Consider the following 21,414-nt stretch of genomic DNA (forward strand, 5'->3'; position numbering starts at 1 on the left):
AGGCTCAGTATCATTTATTGTGTCTTAAAGTATATTTAAATAATACTGCTGGATTTGTGTTTCAGGATTTCAAAAGTAATTGCTTTGCAGATTTATTTGTGAAAACGTTACTTTGTAAAAAACCTTATATATGTTTTAATATCGTACATTTTACACTGATACCACCAACTCACAATGCAACAATAGGCAACACAGACAACTCTTCAGATGGATGACCTGTACCTTTCAGCTCCACTCCTTGCTCAATGTGTTCCATGGCTGTCCCACTGACCCCTTGGCGTGTGCCAGCGCTTGTCAACCTAGAAACCATAAATAAATAGATGTTACTATCAAATGTGGATGCAGAGAGTGTGTTGGACAGAGACTTGTGTGTGGGACACAGACCTACATCAGTCCAAAGGCCTACCTGTGGTCTCCCCAGCGCCAGCCATCAGAAGTGAGACCTGTCCCTCTGCAGTGTATCATTTTTATACTCTATTTTTATACAGATTAAATTAGATATCATTCATGAGTTTTAGAGATCCTGGCAGGTGGATTTTGTTACATTTGGACTAAACTAGACTAGATGTTTCCCCCTGACTCCAGTCCTACTGAACGAACCAGCAGATTCATCATACAGACATGAGGAGGGTGATTTTCTCATCAAACTCTCTGTAACTAGCAGAGCGGTACAAAATATGACCGCCGCCCAGTCCAGCACATTTTTTCCACAAAAATAAATCACGCTGAAAGGCATATATGATTCTAACTGTCTCACTAAATTGCATTATGCACACTCAATTCTCACTGGTATCTACGAGACAAGAAGAACCAAAACATGATTAGTTCATAGATTTCACATGTAAAATTCATTTTATACAACCCCACCCCCATCTTGCCTGTTCATAATTCTGAGAAATTCTTGAATTGTGTGCATGTGTGCATGTACATGTTTATGTATATGTGTGTGTGTGTGTGTGTGTGTGTGTGTGTGTGTGCGTGCTTGTGTGTGTGCCTGCATATGTGCCTGTGTGTGTGCATGTCCATGCATGCGTACATATATCTACTGTGTGAGTATGTGTCATACGTATGATTACTGGGAATGTATGTGTGTGCGTGTGTGGGTGCATCTGTTTATGCACATGTGTGCATATGGAATGGGTTAACATGACCCCTGGAGGCAAACATACGCAATAAATTGGTCATCCTAGGCCCTACGGTTCTCAAGATATTCACAGGAAACTCTGTTGGTGTACGGTCACTAAATGTACACATAAATTATTTTATTGTAAGGCCCCCCATGAACGAAAGTTCACGAAACTTGGCATGCATTCGGAGGGTGTCATAATGATCCTACACTTTCAATTTTGTGCAGTTTTGACCATGTCAGCTTTTTCATTTTTAACTAGGTGGCGCTATACATGAAATAAGTGGTAATGGGATGGGTTGACATGGCCCCTTAAAAGGTGCGATTTGTAGGATTGTTACCGAACGTTCTGTAGGCCAAAATCAAAACACTGGTGAACGTTCTCAAGACTACCAGACGCGAGCCTCTTCTGGGTTGCCAGATGTAATGAAGACTTAGCTAACGTTAGTTGACCTGCAGCTGCTTTAACGTTTCTCCAACCATGACCCAGCTACTCATTACGGAAACAGTGAAAAGAAAAAAATACCTCTCTAACCAACGTAACATATTTAGCTGAAGTTAGCGATGCAGATGAAGTTTAGCCTAGGCTACCTGTTGTGGAGAAACATGGCCAGCTCTGCGTCAGACTTGATATTCTTCGTTTGACGAAGACGTCACCATCTCAGGAAGCTTGTTTCTTGTTTTAATTTTGGAAATTTGCCTGCCTCTTGTAGGCGTTCATGACTACAACTGACAGCTGTTGACAGTTGGCCTTTGCTAATTTGGCAACCCAAATAGGAGGAGGCGCTAGCCCATTATTAATACGCTATTATTGAATTAATCGTCATAATGATCCTACACTTCCAATTTTGTGCAGTTTTGACTATGTTAGGTCACAGATACCTGCGATTACAACACCTCATTTTTACTTTTTTGTGTTTAACTATGTGGCGCTATACATGAAATGAGTGGTTATAGAATGGGTTGACATGGCCCCTTGAGATCAACATACAAAAAAAAGGTGGTCCTCCTAAACCCGGTTCTCGAGATATTCACAGAAAACTGTGTCTGCATTACCCTCCTTTCGGGGGGTCCAGTCCAGCGGGGGGGCTACAGATCAAAATGAAAAACGATGGTTCCATGCTATTCATGTGGGGTTACACGCCCACCAAGTTTCGTGTACCCCGGTCTTTCAGTGTCCTGCGCGGCGGTCATAATTACATGAGTAACTCTTTTGTTAATTTAGTCCAATATGCTGCTAATAACAGCCATTTGCAGAAGTTCATGAATCTTTATTTTGTCTTTTGATCCACGTTGTGGACATTCAGAGCTTAGCCCAAACCTACAGGGGTCTGGGGGCATTATTTTTTTTAAGACATTTGAAATAATAAAATGCCTAAGAACCTGTACATCATTTGGGAAAAACATGATAGTTACCCAGGACATCTTCCTGTAGAGCCTTTATCCAATTTTGTATGTAATTGTTTTCTAAGTGTCTTCATCAATTTGAAACCATGACACAGCAAATGTTGAAGACTAAGATTTTCACCCCTGCCACCTAAAAAGAGGCAAAAACCGTCTGCTGTTACTAATTTTTAATTACATAACATAGGGGGTAAATTGGCTTAAACAGCATTACTAATCTTGAAACCTATTCTGTTATATTATGCTGGAGTAGAGTTCACTGAATGAATTTTAGCAGGCAAATCTGCTACAGTTCATGTCATTATAATCTGAGCTGCTCTAATTACAAATCAAAGATCTTCAATAATCCTCAAGTTAATGTGATCTCCAGTGCTCTAAATTGAATATAAGTCCAACAGAATGTACTCAAATTATATTAGATTTCTTCAGGGAACAGTGCAGTAGGATACACATCATGAGCATATATTATTATCTTAATTTATCTGATCTACATCTGGTCACTCTGTTCTCCTTTCCTCTTTCATTTTAATTTCTGTCACTCTCACAACTACACTCATTTAATGCCCTCCAATCAAAGAAAAAAGAATGTAAAACAAAAAAGTAAGAGTTCTGATCATAAACTTAAGATGTTAAAAACACGTTATTCTCTTACATCTGCTCCTGGCAGATTTACTCATCTGTTCCTCACTTCTTTCTTCTCAGCACATTTTCATCTCTCTTCCTCATCACCTGCTTTCTCCACAAGTTTTCACATTTCATTCCCTATTCTCCTCTTGTCCTCAATTTCTCTTTCACTCCTCCCTTTCTTCTCTTCCTGACTCCCCAAATCCAGACTTCCACTTGTCCTCTTCTCACCAATTCGGCACTCCTCTCCTCCTGACCGCTCCTCTCACATTTCCTTCCTGGCTTATTCATAAGCTACCTTTAAAATGTTATCGTTGTCCATATTTACAATCAAATTCATCATGATCAGGATGGTGTTTGGTGTCACTCACCACTGGGTTTTTTTTTACTAGCATCTGCCGTTTCCTCTGGTGCACCAGTTGTGTGAACCTCACGAATGTCTCCATAGGAAAAGCTTGAAGACTACACCAAATATAGAACACAAAACATATTAAAGTCAGAACAGTTCAAATACAAAATGCAAGAAAATCATGCAAAAGTATTTAGATGACCTTTTACTCTCTGAATTTACCAGAGCAATAGCATTATCAGCTCATGACCCCTCAATGACCCTTTAGAGGGAGCCCGACCCCTAGGAACCACTGAGCTGTGTATAAACTTTTATTTCCTTCTTTTTAAGGATTTGAATACTTCCTCCACAAATACTGTCGTACAGCCTGTGGTGAACAAAGAGACATTTTCATAAAACAAAAGTGTACTTACCCAGGACCACATAGTGGCTCTCTGTTTCTCTTCTAGAAGTTTCCGTGAGGCATCAGACTCCTCGTCTCCTCATATGAACTCTTATCTCCACTGGCTGCAGTACAGCCAATCAGTGGAGCACATGTTTTATCAGAGATAATGGTCTAGCAGTGAACCCACCCTTTGTTCCGCTGTTTGGCAAAATGAAAGAAAGTCACTCAGGAAGTTGATTTATTTGGGCTTTGGACAGGAAAGAAATAAAAGTTAAAAAAAACAGCTAAAATGTTTGAATGATAGGAAATTTCCAAGAGATACAAGATGTTTACAGTAAAATGTTGACTTACTTTAAGCAGCAGATCAGTCTTTTATATTGGTGCTGTGCTGCAGATCAAGTTAACAGAAGCTTGTTAATGGCATAAGGTGGCGCCATTAATACAATTTCACTTGAGCTGTTAATCTGTCTTTGTTGCATTTACACGTGGGGTATTGTTGTGGAAATATACTTTTCTATTTAGTTTGCACTGATGCAAACAGACACACATGAAAAAACACACAACTTCTTACTGTTTGTTCTCACAGCGCACAGACATTTGAACAGTATGCAGGAACTCTTACAGCTCACAGTGATACTGGAGGATGTTGTGTGTCTACATGTGTGTAAATGTACACGTGTCATTTAGTGAAAGGACATGATTCAGGATTATATATGCTGGACTGATATCTTTATTGATCCATTGATAGACGCTGCAAATGACACTTAACACATCATACATTGTTATTACTCTGCTGCAGATATGCATTTATTCACTTGAAGAAATTTCCATTCATAAAATCATAAAGCATATAAAGGGACACAGATATCAATCAATCAGAAAGTCAGAAATGGGTGAGTTCTCCGAGTTAATAACCATTCCTCGCATAGTACTCGGCCCTGGCATAGACATCACTGGAATAGTTGCCATGAGTAGTGTGAGCGTCCACGTTGTTGGGGTTCATATTTTGTGCGCCCATGTTGTAGGCAGCCAGTGCTCCTAAAGCAGGAGGAAAATAATTTGAAGAGTGCAGAAAAATGTGGTGAGATGAGGTTATTAACATTGTTTTATTTTACATGGTATTACACCCCAAGGAGACATAGAAACTTTTCAGATGGATGATCTGTACCTTTCATCTTGTCGGGCATATTGGGAAATTTTTTTGCGACTTCATTGTAGCAGTCCTTTAGAATCCCAATTCCTTGCTCAATATGTTCCTGGCTGTCCCACTGACCCCTTGGCGTGTGCCAGCGCTTGTCAACCTAGAAACCATAAATAAATAGATGTTACTATCAAACATGGATGCAGAGAGTGTATTGGACAGAGACTTGTGTGTGGAACACAGACCTGCATCAGTCCAAAGGCGTTTCTGTTGTCTCCCCAGCCATCAGGAGTGAGACCTGCCCCTCTGCCTCCTCGGGTCTCTCTGGAGATGATGCCAGCCACGATAGAAGGCTTCACTCCAAGTTTGTTAGAAGCACTGATAATTTTGTTTTTGTAATTGTTAATGTACGGAAGATCATCCGCAGCCTCTGGAGAGGAAATAAAAGTTCCTATTAATTTAAACTTCATCATGTAAAAAAGTTCATGTCTGTGCTATTCAGTATCAGAAAGTGTCTCATTTCAAAAAAAAATTCTTTAATTTACCAGGATAATCCAGTAAGTATCAATACTGCTTTACAGGGAGTATAATTGTCAAGAGTTTATATAGTGAGTTCTTTGAGCTAAATACTAATGTCAGCATGCTCACAATGAAATTGTGTAATTAATAAATTAATTTAGTATTTTACACAGTGGAGCAAATTCACCCATTCTTCTCACCCATTCATCTCGGTGGAATACTTCACGAACCCTTCTTTTAATACATGACAAACCATTTGAACTTTAAGTTTTACAATGTGTTTAAATTGTTCCACATGATTTCATAACAGGGCAAATACAAAATAGATGTTACAAATATTGCCTAGCTATTGGTAAATCAGAGGATGGGTGACTAAGAGTTTGTGAAAGTAGCCTTAATGATCACAAAATGCTAAGCATGCAAGCTGAGCTGTACTTGTTCTATACATGATTTCATAACAGGCCAAATATAACATAAATAGCCTATTTAATATAGCCTAGATATCTGTACATATTAGATGATCAGATGATTTACAATTCTATGTAATATGTCATGTTTCATGTTTGTAATGTTTCATACAGGTCTACTGCAGTGAATAGGCTAAATACAACTTTGATCATGTTTATAGCCTACTACTGTATAGTTAACTTTGGCCTTGGTGCCCTGACATGTGGCCTTTATGGCCACCACCAAATACGCCCAACTGAAGGCCAAGTGGCCTTGCCCCCAGAATGGTGAAATTCCAAGCCTGCTAGAAAACAAACACCCCTGTGTACAATGCTTTGCCCCCTCTGCCCTGGGACGGGGAGAAATACTGCCCCTACAGCGGCGCGCGCATCCGCATAGGAACAAACCGGACCGCGAACCAGGAAATGTGTGAGTAACAGTATGTATGAGTTAACCAGGATTTTAGACAGAAACAGGGAGTAAATGGGACATGAAATAGTGGGTACCGCACTACATGTCATGGAGGTGGTAAAGTATAAAGTTATATAAGCAGTGACAAATGAGTTTTGAGTGTTGTGAATGAAATCGCGGACTAACCGCGTTACAAACAAACAAAATGAAAGCGAATGCGTTAATGGCGCATAGCTACGCGCCGGCCTTCCCTTTAAACACATCACCCATGTGTTCATAAGCCATCCATACACCTTCACAACATAACACCATTATTTAAGCAGTCAATGTTTATATGGGAGCGTGCGGGTGTAAGTACGTGCGTGTGCGAATGTCCAAAGATTCTCCCGCTCTCGCGGGTAACGCAATTCAAAGTCAATGGGGGGACACGTAAAAGTGAGAAGTGAGGTTCACTTTCTCACATTGACAAAAAGACATTTTCAACAAAAGTGTACTTACCCCCAGCCATGTTGGTCTTTGTTCTATGTTGCTCTTTGAAAAGTGTTCATCAAACTCATCCTCTCTTCATATAATGAACTCTTATCTCTACTGGCTGCGCTCAGCCAATCAAATCAGTGATCAGGCTGAAGTGCAGCACATGGTTTCCCAGAAATAGTGGTCCAGCAGGGAATGAACCCAAGCCTTGTTCAGTCACAATGAAAGTAGGCATGGTGTCAGACATGGTGACTATGATAATGAGCTTATTGGCCGGCCCAACGCTAACAGAAAAACACTGCCTCAAAAGACTATTTTGAACACTTTTTTTAAAAGTTTTAAATGTGCAAAAACAACTAGAAAATGTAATTCCAGGGAATTACCATTGCATGTAAATGCAGAAAAGCTGCTGTTTATAGCATCATATTACTTAATTGAAATTTGTGTCTATAAGTCTATGAAATGACATAGACTTACAGTATTCTTGAAAACCACTTAATTGGTAGCCTATATGACAGTAAAAATAAATTGTTAATTCAATATTCATCAATATTGTTTTAATACAGCAGAATACAGCAGTATGAACACTTATCAACCAATGTAAGCTTGAAGTAAAAAAAATCACAGTTGTTGAAACCAATTTTAAAGTTACCCAATAATGATTAGGGAGAAACCAGATGTCTACTGAATTTGCATTCTTACAGAACTCAATTATGTCAATATTATCCTAAGACAGATCTAGTTATCAGTGGTAATTTTAAACTGGCAGCAAGAGCTAGAGGTCTCAGTTAATAGTAATAGGTCACATTTGGTGGTGATATAGACTGAAGAATAAGATTCAGCCCTTCAGATGATCAGTTTTAGACAGAACTTAGGTTAGAATCTTAATTTTCACACAGCACAGCTCAGGTCTAAAAACAGAGGTCTTACAGCACAGCTAAGTTTCACAGATGTCACAGCACAGGTATTATTCAAATGTGTGCATGCTTCATATAGTTGTCGCCATAGTCCTCCTGTAACAATATAATACTCAGAATGTCTCAGTGTAGATCTCAGATCTACGTCTCAGTATAGTTCAAAGGTATGTGCAGATATGGTCACATGTTTTTAGGAATGAATGTAAGTGTTAATGTCAGCGACGTATGGTTGGCAGGATGTGCACACAGACAGGCACACATGTAATGTAATACACGGTCATCACCACACTGGTCTGGTCTGGAACCTAAAAGACAAAAGCAAACAAGTTAGAGTTATACCAAAAACAAAGAATGTGTACAATTGTTCAATACAACATAGATATTTAAGTGAGGTTGTTGCACCATAAATCTGTAATGGTAAATACACTAGCCTTTAGTATTTCGTTGCAAACAAAGCAACATTTTGTGTTTTATTCATTTCAGTTTAAAGGTCCAGTATGTAGGAAATAATGGAAAATAAACTGTAACTATTCCAAAAATGATCACCATATGTTGTCAGAGAGTAAGGAAACATGATAAATTGAAGTAATGGCTTATTTGACAACATTACTCTAACCCGTAAAACCCATGAAATAAAATGAGTTACGGGGCGGAATCTCTTGGAATTTTTTTTATGTTTTGAACGATTAATTCTAGAATAGCGTATTAATAATGGGCTGGCGCGTCCTCCTATTTGGGTTGCCAAATTAGCAAAGGCCAACGGTCAACAGCTGTCAGTTGTAGTCATGAACGCCTACAAGAGGCAGGCAAAATTAAAACAAGAAACAAATTAAGTGGACATCGGAGTAGCTTCCTAAGATGGTACATCTTCGTCAAACGAAGAATATCAAGTCTGACGCAGAGCTGGCCATATTTCTCCACAACAGGTAGCCTAGGCTAAACTTCATCTGCATCGCTAACTTCAGCTAAATATGTTACGTTGGTTAGAGAGGTATTTTTTGTTTTCACTGATTCCATAATGTGTAGCTGGGTCATGGTTGGAGAAACGTTAAAGCAGCTGCAGGTCAACTAACGTTAGCTAAGTCTTCATTACATCTGGCAACCCAGAAGAGGCTCGCGTCTGTCTTGAGAACGTTCACCAGTGTTTTGATTTTGGCCTGCAGAACGTTCGGTAACAATCCTACAAATCGCACCTTTAAGGATAGTTGATAGCCAAAAAGTTTAAAGTAAACAGCTTAGAACACTTTGTAGGCAAATGGTGTGTTGTTGCTGTTGATAATCAGAAACTGAGTCTTAAGGATGGACCATTCTACACTATAGCTTAATACAGCTTGCTCGGTCTGTCATCCACATTTTTTCTACAGATTACGATGTAGGCCTACTCTAGGATGTAGCCTACTACAACTGGGAAGCTTGATTGAATATGTTATAGTGCCATAAGCAGGGCCAGGTTAAGGCCTCCCCGAGCCTTATGTAAAAATGAAATTTGCATTTATATTGTGGAACTGTTAACCAACATACAATTGTACCAACATACAAAAAACAAGTAGGCCTAGCCTACAAACATGGGGCAATGCACACAAAAAATCAACCATGAAATATTATATTATTACCATCAATGAATTACTAAGGCTTGAAAACTGCCAGTGATACCCAGGTCAGCCTAAAATGTGCAACTCCCGAACTCATGAAACATTGTAGCCTAGAGTTTGGCGCGCACGCACACAGCCACATCATGATACATTGTTAACACACAGCCCTAGCCAGCCACGACGTCAAATACATTGAAACACGCAGTCTAGCGCACACACACAGCCCAGCCACATCAAATACAAACAAGGGGGGTGTTGGCCGATAACGGTAACGTTGTCAGGGACAGGGGTGGACGTGGACTTCACTATTTTGATCCTCGTTTTGAAAAAAGTGGACAAGGTGCCTGCAGGAATGAATGCGATGGTACGCACACACCCACCTAACTTTCAATGCTTTGATAATATTTGTCCCGGTTAGGTTCCTGCATTGGTCAGTTAAAAAGTAGTTACATAGTAGGCTAATGACATCCACATGCAATATATTTACTACAACAACGCCTAACAACGATCTATTTATTTGGACAACTTTGTATAGCCCTATAAAGGCTAAAGTTACCTTTAGTTTTGTTCTAGCGAAGGCCACGTTCACAGCGGTAATGCTAGCCATTTTGACAAACACAATAATCTTGCCTACCTTGTGCTTGCTGCTTGCCCATTTGAAATAACTCCTCTCGCTTTGCTGTCTCCATCTTTTCTGTTTTCGTTGTTTAAAAAACGTGTTATATCCATGATGAGTCTCGAGTTAATGAATTAGCTTATAACATTGTGTGCTGATAACCAGCATAGATAGTAATAGAAAACAACAAGCTAGCCGACAACTTCTGTAGGCTCTCCTGCTCAAACAAAAGTTGCGCGCGTGCATAGTTCTGCATTAAATTGATTTTGATAACGTGTTTACAAACTTACTGTACAGAAAATTGTAAATAGCCTACTGTCATGCAGTTAATGCAATACTGTGCAGAGTTGGGAAGTTATGGTAGCCTAGGCCTATTTGGTGTGAACACACACACACGGGCAATTCTCTCTCGAGTACCCTGATGATACGCACAGTGCGTACTTGGGTACGGCCGTGGTTTTGGCGCGCCTTACTGAGAACGTCTGGCTGCCGCTCTCTCTTTTTTCGACCTCCGCTTTCATATTTCCTAATTCTCATGCGAAGCCATTGTTGTCTGTAATAGCATGCATTGATGAGGGAAAAGACAGGTGACGAAGACATTTGTTTTCTTTTTTAAATGTCCCGCGCCGGGGCCCCCTAGTGGCCGGGGCCCGGGGCAGCAACCCCTTTGCCCAATGCACAAACGAGGCCCTGGCCATAAGTAATATGTATGCTAATTGAAGCTACAATATTTACTTTACTTTAAGAAAGACATTTTTCGTTGAATTAAGAATTTAAAATGGAACTGACTGACACCTACGTTTTTGTCATATGTTTATTTATTTTCCAGACTGGCTAAGACTCACGTTACACTCACCTTAGGCCTATGGTTAGTAGGTCTACACGTAAAAATGTTACATCTGTACACGTCAAAAATATACCTCTGGTTACACGGCAAATATTTACGTCTGGTTAGCACACATGGAAAAATCTGTACACATGAAATGTTTGCGTGTGGAGACGTAATGTTTTTACACCTGCAGGCGTTTCGTTATTAGACGTTTTGACCCTGTTTGCATGCCATAACCTGTCTCCAACGGCCTGACGTCATGCGCAGGCAGAGTGCGGGACCCTCCTCCTGTCACAAAAAAATACAATAAAATAAAATAAAATAAATATCAAGCAGCTCGGTCAGTGAAAATAATGGAGAGAAAGTAACATACAAAAGTCTGGTTACTAAGATAATTGTCGTCATTTGGTTTATTAAAGCATATTAGGGGGTGTTTGTGATGGGTAAGTGTGAAGTGTGCCTACAGTTTTAGTGTTGATCCTTATTTAGTTAACTGTCCTGAGTAGCATACAAACTAAAGGTGGACAAATATGACACACTCACTCAATATTAATATAAAAAATATTGATGTTTGTGAGAAATATTGTTTCTTGTGTAGCGCTCGCCCTCATGCGGTCAATAGTGGTACTGCCATCTCTTCTCTATGCAATATCATGACGATTCAATCAATATACGTAACTTCGTAAAATAACAATGCATATAGTTAAATGTTATGTTAATTATTTAAATTGTTGTATTTATATGACTTGGCGTTCTCTGATAAGTTGGCCTTGGCTGTTTTCTTCCAATTGTAAGGCATTGCTCATTATAAGGTGAAAATGAGTGTACTCCGAGTGGCATTTTACAGACTGTGCCAGTCTGGAGAAGAAATAAACATATGACAAAAACGTAGGTGTCAGTCAGTTCCATTTTAGATTCTTAATTCAACAAAAAATTTATTTTTTAAAGTAAAGTAAATATTGTATAGCTTCAATTAGCATACATTTTACTTATAGCACTATAACATATTCAATATGTCTTAAAACATTGTACAGAACCCAGCTTGATTTGTATACGGGCATGGTGCAATAGTCTTTTTTACCTCTGCAATGAATTGATTGTATATGTGTATTGTTGATGTACACGGGCATGGTGCAATATTCTATGTTTTCTACTTTAACTGATTGTTTAATGGATCCTGCAACCTAATTGTAATCACGTGACAAATGGAATCTAAAAGGGCAGCTGTGTAACACTGTTTGGAAGTCTGAGGAAGGGCCGTAAGGGCTTGAAACGTTACAAATAAAAAATACTTAAATGGGAGCTCTCCAGTGTGTGGATCTTTCACTTTTTCTTTTTACTTTTTCTCAGAACCCAGCTTGACCCTGATCCCTAAGAGCAGGCACTGATTTTGTTGATATATGGCAAAAAATAAACTTTGATTAGGTCAGCTGGTAGAGAGTTATTAACAAACATGCAATATAGCAATATATATAATTCATGTGGGCATAAAAACAGTTTATATGATACTGTACATCCAGAGTTAGATGAAAAATGGCAGAGCCCACATTCAGAGTAATGGTTGTAAAACAACATTAGTGGGTATTTGCGCGGTGTGCTCTAGTGTTACTTTGACCAGGATGAGTAGAGCCATCTCGACATCGTGGAAACTATTTTACAAATTAAATTGGAGCATGGAGTCTGTGTAGGTCTCAATTAGGCTTGCACATCTGGATACTGCAATTTTACTCCATTTTTCTTTGTAAAACTGCTCAAGCTCTGCCAAGTTGAAAGGGAATTGGGTGTGAACAGCCCTTATTAAGTCCAGCCACAGATTTTCTACAGGATTGAGGTCTTGGCTTTGACTCAGCCACTCCAGAACATTCACTTTGTTGCCTTTAAACCATTTCTCTGTAGTTTTCGCTGTATGCTTCGGCTCATTGTCTTGGAGAGTAAATCTTCTCCCCAAGTCGTAGTTCTCCTGCAGACTGAATCAGATTGTCCTCCAGGATTTATATTTTGCTGAATTCATTTTACTTTTACCTTTACAAGTCTTCCAGGGCCTGCTGTCGAGAAGTATCCTCACAGCATGATGCTACCACCACCATGCTTCAAATTAGGGATGGTGCGTCTTTGGTGATGTGCAGTGTTTGGTGTCCGCCAAAAATAGCATCTAAGTCTGATGGCCAAAAAGCTCGATTTTGGTCTCATCAGACCAACGAACCTTCTTCCATTTGACCTCGGAGTTTCCCACATGTCTTTGGGCAAACTTTAGTCAAGATTTAGTAAGAGCTTTGCCACTCACCAATAGAGCTTTGACTGGTAAAGAACTCGGGCAAAAGTTGCTGTATGCATTTCTCCCATCTCAGCTGCTGAAGCTTTTAACTTGTTCAGAGTTGTCAGGTGCCTTGGTGGCCTCCCCCACCATTATTCTTCTTGAATGTTCACTCAGTGGTGATGGCCTGCTCTAGCCAGATTTGCACATTTGCCATATTTCTTACATCCCATAATGATGGATTTCACTGAACTTCAGGGTATATTCAGTGACTTGTACATATTTTTGTATCCATCCCCTCACTTATGCTTGTCAATAGCATTTTCTTTGAGTTGTTTGGAGTGTTTATTTTGTCTTCATGTTGGAATTATAGCCAGGAATACTGATTGACCAGTGACTGGTGCGTTGGGGGCCCTGTCGGGACTTATTTTCCGATAATGACTGGTGTTATACAAGTACATTATCCCTTACATACTATACACATTCACTGCACTCAGGCATTCTCCATTTCTCTAATTGTGAGACTATTAGCACCATTGGGCTGGACCACTGTTTATTATTTTTCATTACATATTTTTAATTAATTAACATTACTTTGTAGAAATTTGATTTAACTTTGACATTAAAGAGGGGATTTTTGTAATACATTTAATTTATTAAAGCAATAAAAGGTGAAATATCCAAGGGGTGGGTGAATACTTTTTTATCTTTGAATGTCAAAATTTAAAAAAGTTAACAAAATATTATAGTATACTAAATCACATGTGTTGTATTTATTAAGATTACATTATATTTTACTCATAATTGGATGACATGTTGAGGAGTTTTAGTACGGTGAACGAGGCAGTATGAGTATAGCAAGTCACTGCTGACAGCTGCAAACTGCACCACATGTTGTACCTGGGAATTATAGAAGCTTCATGATACAAGACTCACTCTCAGTAGCCTACTGTGAACATGACATGGACTATTTTGTACTCTCTTTTGGATTTTGTACATCCTATCATAAATGATAACATAATACAGCATACATAATATTTAATGTAGCAGAGGGTTAATGGGGTTTATGTAATATTAACAAGGTAGTGCAAAGGCAGAAAAACATGACCACCTTTGCACTACCATTTTATGATGAATAATTCTATCGTTTCTTGACATGGCCACCAGAGGGCGCAAGAGTACCACAGACAACTTTCATCTTCAATCATTATCTCATAGTCATTACTTAAGTTCCTTAAAAGCTTTTTTGTGCATGAATTATTAATTCACTGAGGTAGATCCACCCCCCCCCCCCAAACAAGACTTAAAACACGTCCAATTGATTTTCTAGAAATATGTAATTCAATGCAATTCAATAGTAAATTCTCTTTTTTGCATAAGAACAGGTGTTATAAAAAAGGTTATGTGAACAATTTATCATGTATAGATCACTCAAATTTAAACTAGTTGAGGCTAGTTAAGTAACTACATGTACTGCATAGTAGTACAAAATATGACCACTCAGTCCTGCACTTCTCACAAGTACATTATCTCCATCTTCGACTCCATCCTCCACTCTTGCATCTCATGCCATGTTTATGTGTGTGTGTGAGTGTGTGTGTGTTGTGTTCATATATATATGTGTGTGTTTCTGTGCCAGTTTGTGTTTGTATGAATGGGGAAGGGAGTCGTAGGTGTGTGAAGGTGTGTGGGAGGAACTATGGATGGTGTGTGTGTGTGTGTGTGTGTGGGGGGGGGGTATTGTGTGTGTGAGAGGGGTGTAAAGGTACTTGTATGTGTGGGGTAATGGTGTGTGATTGGGGGGAGGGGGTTGTGTGTGAGGTATAGTGAAATGGTGTGTGTGGGGAAGGGGGAGTGTGTGTGGTGTGTGTAAGGGGGGGAGGGGTGTAAAGGTGTGTGTGTGTGTGTGTGTGTAGGGTAATGGTGTGTGTGTATGTGTGTGGGTGCCTGTGTGTATATGTAGGTTGTGTGTGAGGGGTAGTGGTGTGTGTGGGGCGAGGTGAGGGGCGGGGAAGGTATGTTTGTGTGGGGGGGTGGGGGGGGTCTAATGGAGTGTGTGTGGGTGGGATGTACCAGTGTGTGTGTGTGTGAGAGAGAGTGACAGTCCTGTCTATTATCTTAGCAGAAAATACATTTCAACATCCCCTACCAGCAACTCTTAGCTCGATAGGCTGATAGGTGTACAGTCACTAAATGTACACACTCTAAACCCAGATTTAGTTGAAATAAATATGTTAGGTGGTCACTACTAATGTTTGTGTGTTTTGTGAAAACCCTATGCCATAACTAAAAGAAATGAGTTGATTGTACTATTTAAGTGAAATATACAGTGCACTGATCATGATAAGCAGAGACAACGATACATTTTATGTTTTTGCAAGGCAGAGGAGGGGTCCTGCTTCTCCTCAGTCCACACGAGACATGAATGACTCCATGCGTCTTGCTGCTGTGACAAATAGGCTACATTTAATGGTGGGTGAACTTTCTGATGAACTTGGTGAAAAATTAAAATTCTGATGAAATAACCCAAAATTATGTTCAGTTTGACAGGTAGTTAGCTAAATGTTTGTTTATATGATTAACTTACAACCTGAGAAAACTAAGGTAAAGTTAGCTTCGTTGTTAGCACGCTAGTAGATAGTCTTTCGGACAGTTAGCTCATGGTAGCTACTTTAGTATTCCAATGGGTGTGTATGGCAGATTATAACAATATCACATAGGCCTATGTTTTCATGTAAATATACTTGTCTTGGTGGTACTTAGTTTAATTCAGACTTAATCATCGATATTGGTGTTTCTGTCTATAGACGGTTTTAGCTAACAATAGCAGCACATGTTGGTTAGCTTTTGGCTAATGTTAGCCGATGCCCATTTACTCATTACCCATTTGTTGCATGATAGCAGTGATTTTTATTTCAACTGAGTAAATGAACATGAACTAAAAGTTTGTTTTCTTATGTTCTTTTTTTATAGGTTCTTCATCTTCAAGATATGTGGATGTGGAATATTTATGAGTTTGAATGTTGTTTGTTCATGTTGTATCAATAATAAAAGGCATTCCTATACATTGTGATGGATTTCTCTTCAACTTTTAATAAAACAATTAAATTAGGCTAATACAGTAGCCAAATCTTAAAATAAAACAACAATATCCACAGAACTTATATTTTAATGAGCTTTTTAACATGCATTTTAACCTATAGTTATATTATACAACTGCAACTTCTGAAACAATAATTTAAGTGAACTAAAGATTTTGAGTAAAGACTACTAATGTAAGCTTAATTTGTCTAAAGCATCAACATAAGGTTATTAGTTGACCCAACTAAACCTGTTTAGTTTTATGTTTTGTAAAAACTAGAATGGTTTAAGGCAATCGGTTTCCACGCAATTTTCTAGTAATGGCAACTAGTTCTGGTTTAGATACAAATTCATTAAGGGGGTGTACCCATATGTGTGTGTGTAGATGTGTATGGGGGGGGGGGGGGGGCATAAATTGAGAGGTTTTCATGCAGGTGGCACCCCCGGCTGATTACTCGTTGGTTGAACAGGCAATTTGTTGCCTGCAGTAGGCTATACAGAGCCCTGAAAGGGCCATGGTGGGAATTATTTGGTTTATTTAGTGCTCCTTCTGCGTACCCGTTGTCTACAAATATATATTTATTTCCATAAGGATATCATAAAGTGGACCATAGAGGGTTAATCATGTTTTACCCTACCTTCACCTGCACTGTCCTAGTACTGGAATACATATACATTACAATATATTGCATATTCACAATTCACAATTTTGTTTTAAATAAGATTTAGATAATACATATATCATAACATTATTAATTTGAAGCTATGTTATGAAATTTACATATGTGGTCCTCATAATCAAATATATCCATTGGTGCATGACGTCCACTACAGTGTACAGTTACATTTTCACTCATAGGGAAAAAAGTACAAAACTTATATTGATAAAACTTTGATAAAAGTACTCCCTACAACATACTTAATGAGAAAATATTTTTTTACCTGCATATACCGTGTAGAATAAAATTAACTAACTGATATCCCAGAGGTTATGACCACTATCATCATTTTGGGTTTATGATCCAACATTTCAAGTTACATCAAGTTATCAATATATCAATTTCAACAGTAAAAAGTTACACATTGCATGCTGTAAACTTTTACTGTACTGTTTATACTGCAGTCTGTTGCCAAACCATGTAATTCACTGTCATACAGGAGCCTAAATATCTTTGGGAGAAGACCTGTTCAAAAAATGTGAAAAACAGACAATTGTACACAAGTAATTGCATGGATGTGCAGAGATTTGTTTTTATGATGTGCGCAAGTGACAAGATGATACGGAGGTTGAACTAGTTTTGATTTGAGAATTGTACCAAGCAACTGACTGTTAATAACTATTCATTGTTTTTTAGTCATGACATGTAAATGGGTTAAACTAGTTATTATGAGTCAATGTCTCACCAGTTTCAGTGTTACGTCTACATGTCATTCAAGTCCTCATTGTTTACATGGTTGATAAATTACATTTCTGCCAAATGAATAAATGGAAATAGGAAAATGTCAAACATCATAGGCCACCAAGACAGAGTGGAAACATAGTTTGTCATATTTTCACCATTAGGATTAGCAGATTCCTCACTTTCCTTAAATCTTCCACATGGATCTAATTTATAAGGGTTTAGAGGGGAAGGCCAAATTACATACTGTACGTGATTATTTGGGTCCATGTAAATCTTCTCCACAAAAACAGTTTTAGGGAATTGTTTGGTGGACTCAAAAGAATGTTGATTTCTGTTCTACCTATTTTTCTTGCCACTTTGCCAAATTACCTCTTTCAAGTCTTTTAAGGCATCCTATGCACGTTTTTATCTCAATATAACAGCTTCAAAGTCATTTTGATTGTAAGTTAATCCGTTCTTAGCCATGGAGTCCAATCGGGCCGGCGCTCATGTCCGGTTTTTGTGATGCTTAGTGAATGAGAGCTGTAGACTCCCCCTGGAAGGGCCACCAGTCCATCGCAGGGAACCCCCAAAAGAAGCTGGTACCAATTGTGCAGACCTGCAACAAGTCATCATTTGGGACTCAAACACCGATCTTACGATTGCCAGCCTAACCCTTTAGACCACAGCTACACGCTCCGCGTTTGAAGGTAAACTAACTTGTATTAAGAAGAATGGCACGCCTTCCACAGCATTATCCTACCTATCTACTGAGAACCAGCCTTTCAACTTCGCTCTACCCCAACCCAGAGAATCACAAAATGCTTTATATGGCAATTGTGCAATAGCCTACTATTTGTATTAAATCATGTAATACCTCGTCAGTCGACATGGCTGTAAAAAAGTACAACATAGGCCTATATGTAGTCTTCATTTTGCTACACTTTGTATTTGTGTGTTTAGTTTTTTTTTTCTGAGCCAGGAACAGGAATGAATAATCTCCACTTCAGTTGCACTTCCAAATACCAAAATACCCAGTTTTATTCCTACTTATATTATGAAGATTTTTATTTACAGAGGGGTATGTTCATATATCATTTATAGCCTGATTTATAGATAATTGTATCCCTAAAAATAAGGCACATTTTTGTTCTGAATTAAAATATTTTCTGATATGGAACTATAAAGGGGTATTCAAAATATAGTGAGATATCTAATTGTCTGTTGATCAGGATAAGTCTATGACAGCTACAGTTCTGATAACTGACATACGGATTAACATCAGTTTAATTACATTTCAGCATCAGAGACAGTGGTATTTACAGTCCACATATTTAAGTGTTAGTAATATTACAAATACAATCTCACAATGTTTACATTGTTATACACTCCTGAAAAAACACATTGGAATCCCCTTAATCCTAAACACTAACACTAAACAACACGGAATAAAATGGACTCAATTGTAATAGCACATCTTACCATAACATAATTTAAAAAGGCATTTTCCCATAATTGATTACTCTATGGATGTTTGTCTGCTTCAGTTAAGCTATTTCATAATGGAAAGTGCACTGTATTATGTACAAAACAGTCAACACATATGTTGACAAATGAAAGAAAATAAACAGACAGAATAGTAAAGACAAATAAATCAGTTAAAAGAATGTAGATGGTCACGCTCACAAGAGCGAGTTCTTGTTCACAAAGTATGTAAATCAAAATCTTTGTAATCTGTGTTGATTGCTATGTCAACTTCACGTATGTGTGCATGCTTTTATTTGTTTTGTAAATATAACCCTCTTCAGGCGTAGAGTAAGGTGGGATCTACAACATTCTATGGTCCTAAACACCAAAACAAATACCAAGTTTCTGACAAAAACAGTAGCAGATGAAGAGTGCATACAACATGATACTTCATTTCCTCTACCTGTAAAGGGCCTATCACATTACACGCGGCATGTGCTATGAAACCCATTATAGTCAATGGCTTGCGCGCGCAAGAACTGGCCTGCCGCTGCGCTCAGCAAAGCGAAGCACAAGCGGCATTTTGCTGCTTTGCTGCTCTTGCGCGTGCCGCGGTCAAAGTTCAATCATGTTGATCTTTGACCTTGGCGCGCTGTAAGTCATTGGTAATTCGCGCTGAGCCCAGCGGCAAGCACAACAAAAATCTTTGGGAGGTTACCTCGACCAAGAGCAACCTAGCGGCGAGCGCAGCGCATACCATGCACAATGTGATAGCCCCTTAAGGCAGCATATATCCTTCAAGTTTTATTAAATGGGCCGATCTTGAGAATATTATGTCTATACTCCAGTGCCTTGATCAGTATCAGGCATTATATCCTTATGGTCATCTTCTGGCTCTTTCTCCAACTTTTGGGTTCCCTCACTGATACCAGCGGCTTCACTCCCCTTACCCTCACTGCTACTCTCGGTCACACTTGGAGCTGAGGAAGCATCATCATTTCCCCATTTTGGAATTGGTATCCAACCAAACAATTTCTTCAAAAGAATTTCATCCAATCTGTAAGTGACCAAAACACAAACAACATTCACATGAATTGATTTGAAACTGTGCAGAAAAACTCTGAACACTGAAAAGCATTTGAGGCTTGTGTGTGTGTGTGCGTGTGGTGTATGTGCATGATTATTAATTGACAAACAGCATGATTTGATTTTCCACTGTCTCACTGGCTGCTTCCAGTGGTCGTTATAACTGTCAACATTTACTAATTTTCTTTATTTTCAAGAGACAACCCCACAGATATAAAATATACATGCACAACCAGATAAGATGTTCAAAGTAATTCCTCAGCGATTACATAGGAATTGGCATAATCAGTATGATGCCCCCAGTGTTTGAGAGATGTTAGTGTTCTTACTAATGCTTGTAGTAAATATACCAGCATTACAGTGGGCAGTGCTTCGACTTGGCCAGCTTCACTCGCGGTCCGCGCGCGGGATCACGCGGTATCACGTGACTTTAATTTGTATTTTTCCAGTGACGCTGCAACGACGCGGCAACAACCCAAACAACCGGTAGATGTCTCAAGTGAGCAGGGTGTCTCGTAAAAAGAAATGGAGCCTGGAAAACCCTACACAGACTTCACTACAGACTTTAGCAAACTGGTTTAGAAATAATTTAATAGCCAGAAATATGCCTGCCCTGCCCTAATAAAGAAATATTTGGTTAACTGCGAGTGAATCCCGTTTGCAGCCGTACAAGAAACGCAGGACAAATTAAACATTCTGGTTTTCTCCGAGTACAACGATGATAGACATAATTTGGACAAAATATAGAGCATACCTCCGTTGCTCAGCGAAATGCCTTCCTGTTACGTCCTGTTATCACGGAGTTACAGGCGATAAACGATTTTTGATGGTCACAAGTTTACTTCATTAACGGTTTCTTTTTTTGATTATTAAAGAGTGTTTTTCATTTAAAGGTTTGACTTTGTGCTTATGCAGTAGAGCATTTAGTGCTCTCCCCAATCCCAGACGTTCACATTGCATGTTTGTTTGTAATGGATGCAACCGCGAGATAGGCTACGCGTTTGACGGCAATGAGTTGTTTACAGACATGAACCAAGACATATAGCCCAGCAGTAATCTAGGGACTGTTCGTTATTTATTGAAGGGGCCACCGGAGGAATTTTGAGTGCTTCAGTCAAAAGTTGCATGACCCTCCCTTGCCTGCTAGAAATTGTTCAATGACCCTCCGACAGAATTGTTAAAAAAGACATGACCCTCCCCTGCCAATTGTCGCTGTCTTCCGCCCACACTGCTTTGCGCCACAGCCACACACTGTGATAACGTTCTTAAATCAATCGTTCCCGTGAGCTTGCATGCTACCAGTCCTTCCT

At 39.0% G+C, this 21,414-nt stretch overlaps 2 protein-coding genes and 1 long non-coding RNA gene across 3 annotated transcripts in view; 1 reads left to right on the plus strand and 2 right to left on the minus strand.

The window, feature by feature from the left end:
• Positions 1 to 4,595: 4,595 nt before the first annotated feature.
• LOC143132183 (lysozyme g-like) lies at positions 4,596 to 7,021 on the minus strand. The gene is made up of 4 exons (XM_076291542.1): positions 6,905 to 7,021; positions 5,275 to 5,459; positions 5,057 to 5,189; positions 4,596 to 4,926 (listed from the first exon to the last, which is right to left on the minus strand). The coding sequence occupies exons 1-4, from the start codon at positions 6,912 to 6,914 to the stop codon at positions 4,796 to 4,798; spliced, it is 459 nt and encodes a 152-aa protein (XP_076147657.1). The 5' UTR covers positions 6,915 to 7,021; the 3' UTR covers positions 4,596 to 4,795.
• LOC143132184 (uncharacterized) lies at positions 5,933 to 16,142 on the plus strand. The gene is made up of 3 exons (XR_012988254.1): positions 5,933 to 6,424; positions 15,470 to 15,560; positions 16,062 to 16,142. It is a non-coding gene; the product is annotated as an uncharacterized LOC143132184 (long non-coding RNA).
• Positions 16,143 to 18,820: 2,678 nt separating this feature from the next.
• LOC143132186 (uncharacterized) overlaps positions 18,821 to 21,414 on the minus strand; it is a 78,175-nt gene continuing 75,581 nt past the window's right edge. Inside the window, exon 28 of the mRNA XM_076291546.1 lies at positions 18,821 to 20,075. Within this exon, the coding sequence (XP_076147661.1) occupies positions 19,856 to 20,075 (220 nt within the window). The 3' untranslated portion in view covers positions 18,821 to 19,855. The remainder of the gene's footprint in view (positions 20,076 to 21,414) is intronic.

Source organism: Alosa pseudoharengus, unplaced genomic scaffold (genome assembly GCF_046254945.1).
Source record: "Alosa pseudoharengus isolate Yale_2024_CS ecotype anadromous, Long Island Sound unplaced genomic scaffold, YU_APseudo_1.1 YU_APseudo_1.1_scf_19, whole genome shotgun sequence".
Taxonomy (NCBI): Eukaryota; Metazoa; Chordata; class Actinopteri; order Clupeiformes; family Clupeidae; genus Alosa; species Alosa pseudoharengus.

Bases quoted from the DNA above. Each gene is read 5' to 3' on its own strand.
- LOC143132183 (XM_076291542.1), bottom strand. The intron at 5,190-5,274 runs GTCTGTGTTCCA...TATGGTTTCTAG, and splicing joins ACGCCTTTGGACTGATGCAG to GTTGACAAGCGCTGGCACAC. The intron at 4,927-5,056 runs GTACAGATCATC...CTCCTGCTTTAG, and splicing joins TATGCCCGACAAGATGAAAG to GAGCACTGGCTGCCTACAAC.